The sequence below is a fragment of the Solanum verrucosum genome, unplaced genomic scaffold (assembly GCF_900185275.1).
Source record: "Solanum verrucosum unplaced genomic scaffold, falcon-dt-bn FXZP01000269.1, whole genome shotgun sequence".
Taxonomy (NCBI): domain Eukaryota; kingdom Viridiplantae; phylum Streptophyta; class Magnoliopsida; order Solanales; family Solanaceae; genus Solanum; species Solanum verrucosum.
In genome coordinates, this window is record NW_026020334.1 from 363,220 (window position 1) to 377,143 (window position 13,924).

Below are 13,924 nucleotides of genomic sequence, written 5' to 3' on the forward strand. Positions count from 1 at the left end.
ATGACATCTGGTGACTAGCAGTTTGATGCAAATGCTTACATGGAGGGGTTTGTTTTTGTTTTCTGGTATGGCTTCAGAAGATTCGCATGGGCACATGGCCAAGTTGAGAAGTGTTTGTAAGAGTTGTGTGGGGTGACCAGAGTTGGATATGAACGTCATAGGGTTGAGAGTTTTCCCTCTATCATTGACCGGAGATGCTACTATATGGTTTTCTGAGCTCCCGTACAACTCCATCCATACATGGGACCAATTGCACAAAGTTTTCATGGCCAAGTACTTTCCATTGTCAAAGAAGCTGAACCATAAAGATAAACTCAACAACTTCGTGGCACTACTTGGAGAGTCTGTGAGTAGTTTGTGGGACATGTTCACTACATTCATAAGAAGGGTTCCGAACCACCGCATTGATGATGAGTCACGAAAAGAGTATTTATACAGAGGTCAAGATGACAACGGTAAGGCTGTGCTTGATACTATCGCTAGAGGATCATATGGTGAGTGCACTTTAGAGGAGATCACTGAGAAACTGAAGAAGATTTCCCGAAACAATAAAGCATGGAGCACTCAAAAGTTTGACACTGGAAGAAGCACATTTGCAATTCAAGCTGCAGCTAGCCAATCTGCCGATGACATTAGTGAGGAGATGGCGCAGATAAGGACAAAACTTGAGTTGGTATTGAAGCATGTAAGCGGAGGTCCAAAAAAGGTAAATGCAGTGAATTACTTGACTAGGACTCCACCACCACCGAAGGATGAATGTTACTATGAAGAGGATGCGTACTTGGTAAATGATCAGACGGGGGACTTTCGAGCCAACGCCTAAAGTTCCAATTCGGATAATTGGCACCAAGGTCAAGGAAACCAAGGTCGGAACTATGGTAACTAAAATTGAGAGGGTCAATATGTCCGGGATGGGAACTACAATCGTGACAACATCTACAACCGGAACAACTATGGCAATAGGAATGATAGAGTTGGGCCTTATGTCCCTCCACAAAATTGGTAATCTGACAATAGGGAAGCTAGGGGTAGTATGTCATGGATTGAGGATATGATGCAGAAGAAGATAATGATGAGGTTTGATTCGACTGATGAGATTGTGAATAAGGTGCGAAATGACTTGTCTTGAATCGGTCAAAAAGTTGATGCCCATGCAGTGTCGATCAAGAAACTTGAGTAGCAGATGAATCAGTTGTCCACTACAGTCAACCCATGTCAGCTTGGCACACTTCCTAGCTACACCATCCAGAATCCAAAGAATGATGGGCATTGTATGACAGCCATTTCTTGAGGGGGTAAGTAGACCATCGATCCACCTATGCCGTTTGAAGTTGAAATTGTGGTTGAGAAAGATGATGATGAGATTGAGGTTACTGGAGAGTCCAAGAATGCTACAGAGAGGGAAGCGGAGATAACCCAAAAAGTTGTCCCCATGCCTAGACCTCCACCTCCATTCCCACAGAGGTTGGTGAAGAAGAATGGAGAAGAAAAGTACTGCAGGTTTATTGCTATGTTGAAACAACTTTCCATTAATGTTCTGTTGATAGAAGTTTTGGAGCAAATGCCTGAGTATGCAAAGTTCATGAAAGATTTTGTGACTAAAAAGAGGGCCATCAGTTTTGAAGATTATGATAGATTGCAACATTGTAGTGCTATTGCTACGAGGTCACTTGTGCAGAAGAAGGAGGATCCTGGTGCCTTCACTATCTATGTACTATCGGGTTATTGCATTTTGCAAAGGCGTTGTGTGATTTGGGTGCTAGAATTCATCTGATGCGATTGTCTATTTACAAAAAGTTGTGATTAGGGGCTCCAAAACCGACTGTGATGCGATTGCTCATGGACGATAGAAATATGAAGAGTCCCATTGGTGTGCTCCAAGATGTACTTGTTAAAGTGGAGTCTTTTATCTTTCCAGCGGATTTTGTGATCCTTGATTGTGAGGTCGGTTTTGAGGTTCCCATCATACTTGGGAGACCATTCCTTGCTACTGGGCGTGCCTTAGTCTATATGGAGAAGGGGCAGATGAAGTTTCGATTGAATAGTGAAGAGGTAACTTTTAATAGCTGTAGGTCCATGAAGCAGGAAAGTGATCTCAAGACAGTGTCAGTGGTGACTCATATGGTGGAGCGAGGTTCTAAGGTGTCTATTGAAGAGCGATTGGGTGTTGATACATTGGCAGCAGTTATGATAAATTTTGAGGGTGATGGTATTGAAGACTATGATGAATTGGTCGCCGCACTTGATAGGTTCGCATTCCGTTCCAAACCGAAGAAATTGGAGTTAGATATGAAGAATGGCGACTCTCCACCTGCAAAATTGTCTGGTGAAGAGGATCCAAAATTGGAGCTTAAGGTTCTACCGTCACATTTGAGGTCTGTATTCTTGGGGAGAGATGGTACTTTAACGGTCATCTTTGCGGCTGATTCGAATGCAGAACAAGTTGAGGCTTTGGTTTCTGTGTTAAAAAGGTTCAAGAGGGCTATTGAGTGGACTATTGCGAACATTATTGGGATTCCTCCTGGCATTTGTTCTCATAAAATCCAAATCATGCCAGATCATAAACCTAGTATTAAGCACCAAAGGAGACTAAGTCCGCCTACGCAAGAGGTAGTGAAAAAGGAAATCATCAAGTGGTTGGATCTAGAGTCATTTATCCCATTACAGATAGTAGTTGGGTTTGCCCTGTTCAGTGTGTGCCCAAGAAAGGTGGGATGACTGTGGTACCTAATGTGAGAAATACATTTGTTCCGATGTGGCCCATGACTAGATGGAGAGTATGCATGGACTACCGAAAATTGAATGCTTGGACAGAAAAGGACCACTTCCCTATGCCATTCATGAATCAGATGTTGGACCGGCTTGCGGGTAGGGTCGATATTGCTTTCTTGATAGTTATTTGGGCTACAATCAGATCTCAATAGCTTTAGAAGACCAAGAGAAGACCACATTCATTTGCCTTTATGGGACATTCGCCTTCAAACGAATGCCATTTGGGTTGTGTAATGCTCCAACGACCTTCCAGCATTGCATGATGTCGATATTCTCTGATATGGTAGAGGACACTATTGAGGTATTTATGGATGATTTCTCTGTGGTAGGTGACTCATTTGATCGTTGTTTGGATCATTTGGCCGAGGTATTGAAACGGTGTGAAGAGTGTAATCTTGTGCTAAATTGGGAAAAGTGCCACTTCATAGTGAAAGAGGGGATCGTTCTGGGTCATCAAATTTCTGAGAAGGGCATTGAGGTTGATAGAGCAAAAGATGAGGTAATAGAAAAGCTTCCACCACCTATCTTTATTAAAGGTGTTAGAAGTTTTCTTGGGCATGCAGGCTTTTATAAGAGGTTTATTAAGGATTTCTCCAAGATTGCACACCCATTGTGCAAATTTCTCGAAAAGGAGTGTAAGTTTGATTTTAATGATGCTTGTCTGAGAGCATTTGGAGAGTTAAAGGCAAAACTAGTTTCTGAACCTGTCATTATTTCACCAGATTTGTGGCAAGTGTTTGAGGTAATATTTGATGTGAGTGGAGTGGCGCTTGGTGTGGTTTTGGGACTGAGGTCATAAAATATTCTTTATCCTATTTACTATGCCAGCAAACTCTAAATGTGTCTCAAAAGAACTATATAGTGACTGAACAGGAACTCCTTGCTGTGGTTTTTGCATTCGAGAAATTTTGAACCTACTTGCTTGGTACTAAGGTCATAGTGCATATTGACCATTCTGCATTGAGGTATTTGATGGCTAAGAAGGATTCAAAACCTAGGTTGATCAGATGGGTGTTGTTGCTAGAGGAGTTCAATTTTGAGGTGAAAGATAGAAAAGGGATAGAAAATCAAGGTTCCGATCACTACTCTAGATTACAGGAAGAAGCTATGCTCAAGTTAGGAGATGGGGCTGAAATTAATGATGTTTTCCGAAATGAACAAGTATTGTCCGCTTCTCATGATCTGATTCCTTGGTTCGCAGACTTTGATAACTACTTGTTAAGTGATCTGGTTCCATAGGATTCGTGTTTTCACAATGGAAAATGTTTATGCATGATGTGAAGAAGTTCTTTAGGGATGAGCCTTACTTGTTCCGTATTTGTGTTGATGGGATTATTCGTCGCTGTGTGCCCGAGGTTGAGATGATGAGTATACTAGAGGCATGTCACTCTTCACCTATTGGTGGGAATCATAGTGGTATTCGGACTGCGCATAAAATTTTGTAGTCTGGGTATTATTGGCCTACCATCACTCATGATTTCGCCAAGTCTTGTGATCGTTTCCAAAGAGAAGGAGGAATTTCAAAGAGGCAAGAGCTTCATATGAATCCAATATTGGTGATTGAGTTGTTTGATGTATGGGGCATTGATTTTATAGGTCCATTTGTATATTCTTGTTGCGCTTGATTATGTGTCAAAGTTGGTGGAAGCAATTGCACTTTCCAACAATGAAGGTAAAAGTGTCACCGCATTCCTGAAAAATAATATCTTCTCAAGATTTGTTACACCTAGGGCGATTATTAGTGATGAAGGTTCTCACTTCTGTAATAAGTTGTTCAAGGCGCTAATTGAGAAATATGGCGTCCGCCACAATGTAGCCACTCCTTACCATCCACAGTCTAGTGGGCAAGTTGAATTGTCCAACAAAGAGATCAAACAGATTCTTGCTAAGACAGTGAATGCTAATAGAACAGATTGGTCAAAGAGGCTTGATGATGCTCTATGGGCCTATCGCACTGCTTTCAAGACTCCCATAGGTATGTCCCCCTACTTGTATATGGGAAGTCTTGTCATTTGCCGATAGAGCTAGAGCATAAGGCTATGTGGGCGCTAAATAAGTTAAATTTGGATTGGGGCACCGCATCAAATCAAAGAGAGAATGACATGAATGAGCTTGATGAGTTTCGCCTAAGAGCTTATGAAAGTTCATCCTTGTACAAGGAGAAGATGAAGAGTATCACGATCAAAAGATTGGAAATCGCAAATTTGTTGTGGGTGATTTGGTACTTTTATTCAACTCTAGGTTGCGCTTGTTTCCTGGCAAGCTCAAGTCCAAGTGGACCGGGCCATTCATAGTCGCTCAAGTGTTCCCACATGGAATGGTCGAGCTCGATAACAAGGAGAGATCAAGGTTTAAGGTGAATGGGCAAAGGATCAAGGTCTACACGGGCAAAGATGAGAATGTGCAAGAGGTGGTTGAGGCCTACTATCTTGACTAAGTATGAGTAATCAAGAGTCCTGCGTCGTGTCGCGACGTTAAATCAAGCGCTGTTTGGGAGGCAACCCAAGATGTACAATCTAGCCAACTATAGGTTTTTCTTTTCGATTTAGGAGTTTTCTTTGTTTAGTTGATTTTCTGTAATTCTTTAGATTGGTATTGTATTTTTGTTTTAGTGTTGGTTAGATATAGAGTAGGGTCCGTGTCTGGAAAGTGTCCATCTTTTCAATGGGTTGTTTTTGTATGAAATTGCATGATAAACTATAGTTAGAAACACCCTTTGTAATCAAATAAATATGGGTAAATAGTCTAAATGGAAGTTTCGACTTAGGGTTCCTAGTTTTGCATGCTACAAAAGTTAAATAATGAGTAATCGAAACCCTAGGGATGACAAACTACCATAAATTGTGTTGAAATGCATGATTAGACTTAGGTTGAGTGTTTGACTTGTTAAAAAATGGTTTAAAAATGAGGCATGTCTGATACCTGGCACAGACCTGACCCACGATACCCCGTCCACGGATTGTAGGTCAACCTACATACCGTAGATCAGGTCCGTGGGTCTTTTGCACATGGAGAATCCACTAACTGTGGAATCACGAAGATGGACTACGGTTTGTAAGTCAACCTACAGACCATTTTGCACATCTGTGGTTCCCATCAGAGCCCAAATTTTTGGGACTTCTGACCTACAGAGGGGACTCATGGACTGTAGGTCAACCTACGGACCGTAGGTGGCCACTGATGCTATTGTACAAAAGCAATTTAGTTTTTGTTTTGGTTTGTTCTTTAGTCTAAATTTTTTTCAAGTGTGCTATTGGTTTATTTTGGTACTAATTCATCCTCCATAGGTACCACGGCTACCAAGATATAGAACTCCCAGCAATTTGGGGGTTCAAACGGCGGGAAAAGTCGAGGTCACCGACTTGTTCGGCGAGTCGTTAACTGAGCCTTTTGTTCACCGAGTTTTACAAAGTTCCTCATCAGGCTGGGTGGTTCCAACGGTTGTCCAAGTTGGGCTTCGCCAACCTGTTTGGCGTGTCGCTGACTGGACTTTTGCTTGCCAACCTACCCAGTTTCAAAAACCTTTCACTACCCGTTATTCAAAACAAAAACTAAAGAATCAAAAACATGGGTTGCCTCCCGATGGCTCAATTAATCACTATTGAGCGCAGGGTTCTCACAGGCAGCTTACACACCATGCCCGTCATTCATGAGCTCTTCAAGAGACACATGTGCTAGTGGATGGCTCGTAGACTAGGGTCTTACAACGAGGAGATTGTGAGGGAGTTCTATGCTTCCTACGCAGCCAACCTCCAAGGTTTCAATGACAGACGGGCCAAGCCAGTCGCCCAGCCTCCATTCATAACAACACTAGTTCGTGGATTCTCATTTGATATCTCGGAGGCTACTATCTTCAGGTTCCTCTACGGCCTGGGCCACACTCTAGCAATCAACACGACTGCGTTTTATTATCAGTGGGACATTGTGAAGAGTGGGGCATTCAAGTGGAATGCAGAGTAGAGGGAGACTTTATTGCTGTGGTTGTCCCGTCACCTTGCTACAGACAGAGAACGCACCGAGTGGGTCAACAACCCGAGTGGAGGCATCTAGAAGGCCGCTTTGACTTTTGTGGCCAAATACATTTGGCTATTGGTGCGAAACAAGGTATCTCCTACACAGGCATACAATGTTCTTACTTGGGACCGCACAATTATGTTGGCAGCCCTAGTTGCTGTGTTCGAGATGGATTTTGACCGCATGATTACTGTAGAGATACATGAGAGGGCCTTCAAGGACACTACCACTTACCCCTTCCCATGCCTCATTTTTCAGTTGTGAAGAGGACTCTGGAGTGCCGATTTGGCATTGTGATAAGTTAATTCAGGCGACCAAGAACCTGGATATAGACCTGATTTGAGATGAGACCAATGTAGCTACACCGCGTAGAGAGCCGTAGGTTGAGGTGCCTCCACTAGGAGAAGACATAGTGATAGATGTGGAGAAGATACATATTGATGAGCCTGCCCCTCCAGCCCCCACTGAGGATTCTCCTGCTTCCCATTCTTCGGCCGCCAGTCAGGCCCTAGCTCCTCCAGATCCACTCACTCTTCATGGTCTGCGACAGTGCCTCTAGCCCGTATTCAGAAGCTGGAGGCTCAGATGGCCACACTACTTCTGCATGTGAGGCCGTGGATACAACGATTGATTGAGGAGTCCGCGACTAGGGTTGAGCATCAGATGGAGCAGATGATGGACCGTAAGGTTCAGACCATTCACCAGCGCCTTGAATCATTTGAGCTACGCGTCTAAGAGCGACCAACCCTTACTACTGATGTTTCTGCTTTCCAGACAGAGCTATCTAGTCTCCGGGCTGATATTGACACCCTTCTAGCTCCACCTGAGACTGAGCCATAGTCGGCACCCACATCATTGGTTAATGATACAGTGTTAGATTCACTTTTTAGAGATGAGATGCCACCACCTTATTCTTCTTGTCATACTGGGAAGCGGCCCCACTCTGGTAAGACTTCTGATGTCACTGAGGTTGGGAGAGCTCACAAGAGCTTGAGGTAGCATGAAAGGCCTCTATTGTTGATGAGGAGATGCACCAACAGCGGGCGAGGGAGGTAGGTGTTGGTGCCTCTAGCAGTGTGAGCACCACTGATGGTGCGGTGAGAGTTGAGGTTAGCACTACTAAGGGTGCTGAGACTGCTGATGTGGGAACTACTGAGGGTGACCCGATTGTTGATCCAGCGGGCTTCGGGAAACCAGACCCTCTCGATTGTTGATAGGTCTTCGGCGCTATGCACCATAGGTTTTCTTCACCCGATCCTTTATTCTTTACCTTTTGTGCATTGGCGACAATTGCACTCTATTTTGTTGGGGGTGGGGTAAATGGATTTGAGTGATAGGATGAAGTCTGAGCAACCCCTCATAATCCTCTCTTGGGGTTTTCTTGCTTGTGTTCTTTTCCCCCAAGAGACTATTTTAAATTCTGTTGAAGTGGCATGTGTAGGAATGTGTGTGTAGGATTAAGTAGAAAAATGAAAGCATGATGGCATGAGAAAAATGATCTTTGTCCCAAAATGTTGAATTGTGCTAGATCTGTAGTCTTGATGAGTTGAATGTGTAGGATCTCGAAATGATATGATAAGAACCAATTTGAACTCATGACTTAAGCTAAAACTTGAACTGGGTAATTTGATAATCTGATAATGAAACAATGTTCCAAGAGTGTGCGAGAAAAGTTGCATTGTTCAAACAGTTGTGCCAATCTAGAACATGCCCCATTGGTTGTACTAGGATAATCTAGGCTAGAAGTGGGGAAGTGATCATAGGCCATTGTTCAAATTAGTCCACTTAAGCGTAAAATGATCTAACCAAATGGTAGCATTATTCCTTTTGATCCAAATATTTGAGCCTAAAATAAACCATTTCTTTTGATTCACCTAACTCACCTTCCCTTAAACTATTGCCTTGGCCTCGGTCCCTCCTTGGACATGTGCACCTTGACTTAGGCCAAAAGCCTAAGTTGAGGGTGGCTAAGCCAAAAGTTACCTTGATATTGGCCCTGGTCCGACATCGGACAATGTGCACCTCAACTAATGCAAAATGCATAAGTTGAGGGTGGCTATGAAAGAGGAAACTAAATGGAAAAAAGGGTATGAAAAGAGTGTAGTGTTGTAAAGAGAAAAAAAAAAGAAAGAGGATGTGACTTTGTGCGAAAAAGAAAAAAATGTGATAAGTGAAAGTGTGAAAAAAATAAAAAAATAAAGAAAAACAAAGTGAAAGAAAAAAATTAAGTGTCACAAAGTCAAAATTTGTATCCATGTTGAAAAGAGTTAAGGGAAAGAATGTGAAATGAAAAGGGTCCAAAAATAGGTCAAGAAAGAGGTCAATAGCCAATGTAATGTCAAGGAGGGCAGAAAGTCACTAAAAAAGTACCCCACACCTGACCCTGAGCCTACATTACAAGCTAAGAAAGTCCTATAGTGATTCTAGCAACTAGTTTGGAGAGTCTAAGTAGTGAAAATAAGGGCAACCCTATGGTATTGAGCACTAACGGTACTTGAAGTAAATTCTGAGTGTGAGTGTTGAATGAATCCTAAAATTCTAAAATTCATATCTTTTGTGTGAAAAGGATTTCATTTGAAGTGAGGGCACTAGTGACATTGTCGGAAAGTTGGTACCTTGGTGATTATGAGAAAGTGTATATTGTGGTGTCTGTTGGTCGATCTTTGTCATATCTTGATCCGCATGAGTTAGCTTGTTGAGTCTGAGAGAAAAGATTTGCAATGAGATAGTGGGATGGATTGAAATAGCCATGTAATTGCTTGAGTTTGTAAATTTGCTTCTACACAAGTGTCGTTCAGAGTCTTAGTGCATCTCTTGAGGACAAACAACGAATTTAAGTTGAGGGTGTTGATATACCGTGAGTTTACGATATTTTTAATACATTTCACTTAAGAGTTGTGTGTGTCTAGGGCCATTTTGTATTAGAACTAATGTTTATTGTGCTATATTTGCAGGAAATAGACTTGGACGAGGTCAAGAGAGACAACAACTCAAATTCTACAGAAGGAGCCATCTACTGACGTGACCTACAGACCGTAGGTCCAGTCACGGTCCGTCGTTGGCAGGCGTGGAATGATCATCAGGGAAGTCTTGACCAAGGTGCGGGGTGAAATTCTCTATTTGACGGACCAAACATTTAGGGATACATAACTTACCACTTGGCATGTGATACACTAGGATAGGATTACTATTACTAGGATTACCGCATTATGAGCTTATGGGGAAAACATATACCCTAGTTTCTGTCTCTCATTGATAACAACAAAAGTTCGAACTTGCTCATTTGTTCTCTAAATTACAATCACTTATTTGTTACGCAATCCCCCCCTTTTACTTGTCTCAGAAATAAGTTGACTAAACGAATATAATAACGAGTTAAGTTTAAGTCTAAACCATATTCCTCGTGGGATCGATCCCAACCTCCAAGTTGGGTTCTTTACTTGATAATGATCACTTATACTTCTTTAGGGAGGTGTAATTTGAGCGTATTAAGAGTTGCATGCCATATTTGAGATCTCAGAGTTGGGGTTTTGATTCACCTAATACTTTGTGAGGCCCATGATTCTAGATACTCTATTCATCCAGGCACGCGAAGATGTATTGTTATTTAAGGCAGCATTATTGGTGGAGTGGCATGAGGAGCGATATTGAGGACTATGTATCCCGTTGCCTTAGTTTCAAGCCGGTGAAGGCCGAGCATTTGAGACCTGGAGGTGAGTTTTAGTGATTACCCATTTCGGATTGGAAGTGGAATCGCATCACTATGGATTTTGTGGCAAGTTTGCCTTGGACTTCTAAAGGTATTCATAGAATTTAGGTCATCGTTGATCAATTGACCAAGTCAGCTCACTTCCTCCCTATTCAGTCTTTATTAAGCACCGAGAGGTTGGTTCGTATCCACATTCGTGAGGTGGTTTGTCTTCATGGTGTGCTGGTGTCTATTAAATCAGACCGGGGTGCTCAACTTACTTCTAGATTCTAAAGGACTTTTCAGGATGAGTTGGGCAACCATGTTGACTTTAGCACAACTTTCCACCATCAAGCGGATGGATTGTCGGAGAATACTATTTAGGTTCTTGAGAACATGTTTCGGGCTTGTGTTTTAGAGTTTGGAGGTCGGTGGCACCAATTTTTGCCTTTAGCGGAGTTTGCATATAACAACAACTACCATTCTAGTATTAAGATGGCCCTTCTTGAGGCCTTATATAGTAAGTGTTGTCCCCCCCCCCCCCCCCCCCCCCAATTGGTTGGATTGAGTCCCTAGAGCCAAGACCGCATGGTACAGACTTGATTCAAGAGGCTTTGAACAAGGTGAGGGTGATTTAGGACAAACTTCGGACAGGTCAGAGTAGGTGCATGAGTTATGCTAATTGTAGGCGGCGGCTTTTGGGGTTTTTAGTGGGTGATAGAGTTTTTCTCCATGTGTCACTCATGAAGGGCGTGATGAGATTTGAGAGGTGGGCCAATATTATTCCTAGGTCTATTGGGCCTTTTGAGATCACTAGGACACTTGGCGAGGTTGTATATGAGTTGACTCTACCTCTGGTTTTCTCAGCTATCCACCTAGTTTTCCATGTTTCAATGTTGTAATGGTATGTTCCTAATGAGTCTCATGTACTTCAGTATGATGTAGTAGAGTTGGATGAGCACTTAACTTTTGTGGAGGAGCTAGTTTCCACTTTAGCAAGAGATGTATGACGGTTGCGTTCGAGAGACAATCATGTGGTTAAAGTCCGTTGGAGGCATCATTCAGTTGAGGAGGATAAGAAGTTTTCTTGCTTGTTTGAGCCTTCAGGTACTTTCTGACTCTTACATTTGCAGACGAAAGTACTCTTCAGTAGTGGATGTTGTAAAGACCTCCATGACATTTTTGTGTCTATGATGAGTCCACAAATTGGACTCATTTAGGGCTTTATTTTAATAGAAATAGTGTCCTCAAATTCTTATTTATTCTAAATATCTAATGAAAACACTTAAGTTTCAAGTATTTGAAGTTTTAGTGGAAGCATGGACACTTAGGCGCAAAAAGAAATAAAAAGGCTAAAAAAAATGAAAAAGCTGAAGCCTGAGCATAGCCAATCACACTTGGCGATTCGCCGAAGGAACACATTCCGCCTTTTGTTCCAGTACGCGAAGCCCTGAAGGAGCAGGATCAAAATGGCGATGAAAGGAGCGGTCGACGTATCACCGAATAGTTCCACGAAGCAATATTATGTCTCCCAATGACACAGAGCATGACAATGCTGAAGGCTAGTGCAAGATGGCGACGAACTACACTAAAGGGCGAATTGCCGAGTTAATCGGGGATTCCGACTAACCTCGCCGAACGATCCGCCAGCACTAATTTCTGAAGTCTATAAATACTAATCTTGATTATTAATTTTGAGGAGCCCGAACATTATTGTTAATTTTTACTTTTAGAACATTTGTTTTAGTATTTTTCTCTCAAGTTTGGAGAGGGTTTTGTGGGAGACTTTAAGAAAGGAGTTCGTCTTCCCCAAGTTGGAAGGGGTCTTTTCTATTATTCTTCCTTTGCTTAAATTAAGGTTTAATTTCTTATACCCATTTGATTTCATTATCATTTTAGGTGTATTTTGTTATCCCTTGATGTGTGGCTAAAAACCCCCATTCTTGGGGTGTGATTTAGCAAATATGTGTTGATATTATGGTTGGGTCTTGCTTGCTGGTAGGTTAGATGTATATTAATGTTGATTTCTCCTAGTGATTATGGTTTAATTTAATGAGTTTGTAGTTTCAAATACAAATCCACCCATGTTTTTCTGGCATTCCTTAGAGGGAGGTCATGAAACCAAGACTGCTAGACTGATGGCCTAAGGAATGGGTCAACATGAGGTTCAGAATGAGAGGGTAAGCTCTAGTCCTATATCCTAACACTCAGCTCAAGAGAGTGAGTGGGGTAAGGCGTATGCTAGCCTTCATGTGGCAAATGGGTATCCGAGAGGAACCCATTTGAAATGTGGTAAGTTGCCCGAGAGGGAACTTATTTCCATCTAAAGCCTAGTCACTATTATCTTGCAAATTTCCTATTGAAAGCATGTACCCAACGATTTATATCAATATATATTGCAGTCACACCCCAAGAACCTCTCCCCATACTTCATCTTGTTTTATTTTTGTTGTTTTAGCTACTTGTGACAGAACCCCCTTTGATATTTGACACTTTGGTGTCACCCACTTGAATTTACTTTGATTTTATTCGATAATTTCTCAAACTACAGCTAACTAGAACAAAATTTTAGCCTAACTACTATTTTCACTACCACTCCCTTGGGACACGACCCCAACCCTTGGTTGGGTTACTATATTATCGACGATCGTAGACACTCGTACTGTAGGTTAGTGTCGTTGGTTACGATAAACATCAGAATGGCGTCTCTGGTGGGGAGTGGTGTTATTTGGGAATTCTTAGCTAAGTAGAATTTCTATTTTTAATAGTTGTAGTTTTACTAATTTAATTTTTAGTTTAGTTTTGCTTGTTTGTGTGTTGAAACATGAAGAATGAGTGTGAATGATGACAAAGGCCCCAAGTGGACCAAGTGATATCTTCTCTCTGCCCAGAGCCAAAAGAGGGGTGGCCTCATGAAAATGAGGCAAACCTCACTAATGGAACTTGAGGGAGGAGTTGCGTTGCGCCACGACACTAAATAAGGCGCTTCTTGGGAGGCAACCCAAGGTTTTACTGCTTTATTTTTGCTTTAAGAAATAATGGTGTGTTGTTTGTGTAGGTCAAAGTATGGAAAGTGAGTGAAAAGTGCAAATGGGCGAGCAAAAGGTCGAGTTGGCTCATCGCCGAAGAAGTTAGTAACCCCGACTTAAATCGCTGTTAGACTAAAGTCAACTTCAAAGTGGAGTCTGTAAAACTCGGTGTGCCCAAGAACTTATTGGCGAATGGCCGACCTGGTCGGCGATTGAGATCTAGTCCGCCATTTGGAACCCTTGTTTAACTGGAGGTCCAGTAAAACTCGGCGAGTCGCCGAATGGATCAGCGACCAAGATTAATGTCGCTGAATGGGCGAGAACTGGACAGTTTCTTAACAGGCCAAAGGTTTAAACTTCCAACTCTTTCACTTTCCCTCGCTTTTAATCTTCCAAATCTCGCAGCTAGTTAGTATTTTAA

The 13,924-nt window shown here is 42.2% G+C and overlaps 1 protein-coding gene across 1 annotated transcript; it reads left to right on the forward strand.

Annotated features, from left to right (window-relative positions):
- Window positions 1-1,318: 1,318 nt before the first annotated feature.
- Window positions 1,319-6,377, forward strand: LOC125836842 (uncharacterized). Its single transcript, XM_049515995.1, has 9 exons — window positions 1,319-1,694; window positions 1,808-2,610; window positions 2,694-2,868; window positions 3,441-3,514; window positions 3,601-3,660; window positions 3,757-4,002; window positions 4,369-4,444; window positions 4,932-4,993; window positions 6,060-6,377. Exons 1-9 carry the CDS (start codon window positions 1,319-1,321, stop codon window positions 6,375-6,377), a joined length of 2,190 nt encoding a protein of 729 aa, XP_049371952.1.
- The last annotated feature ends 7,547 nt before the right edge of the window (window positions 6,378-13,924 follow it).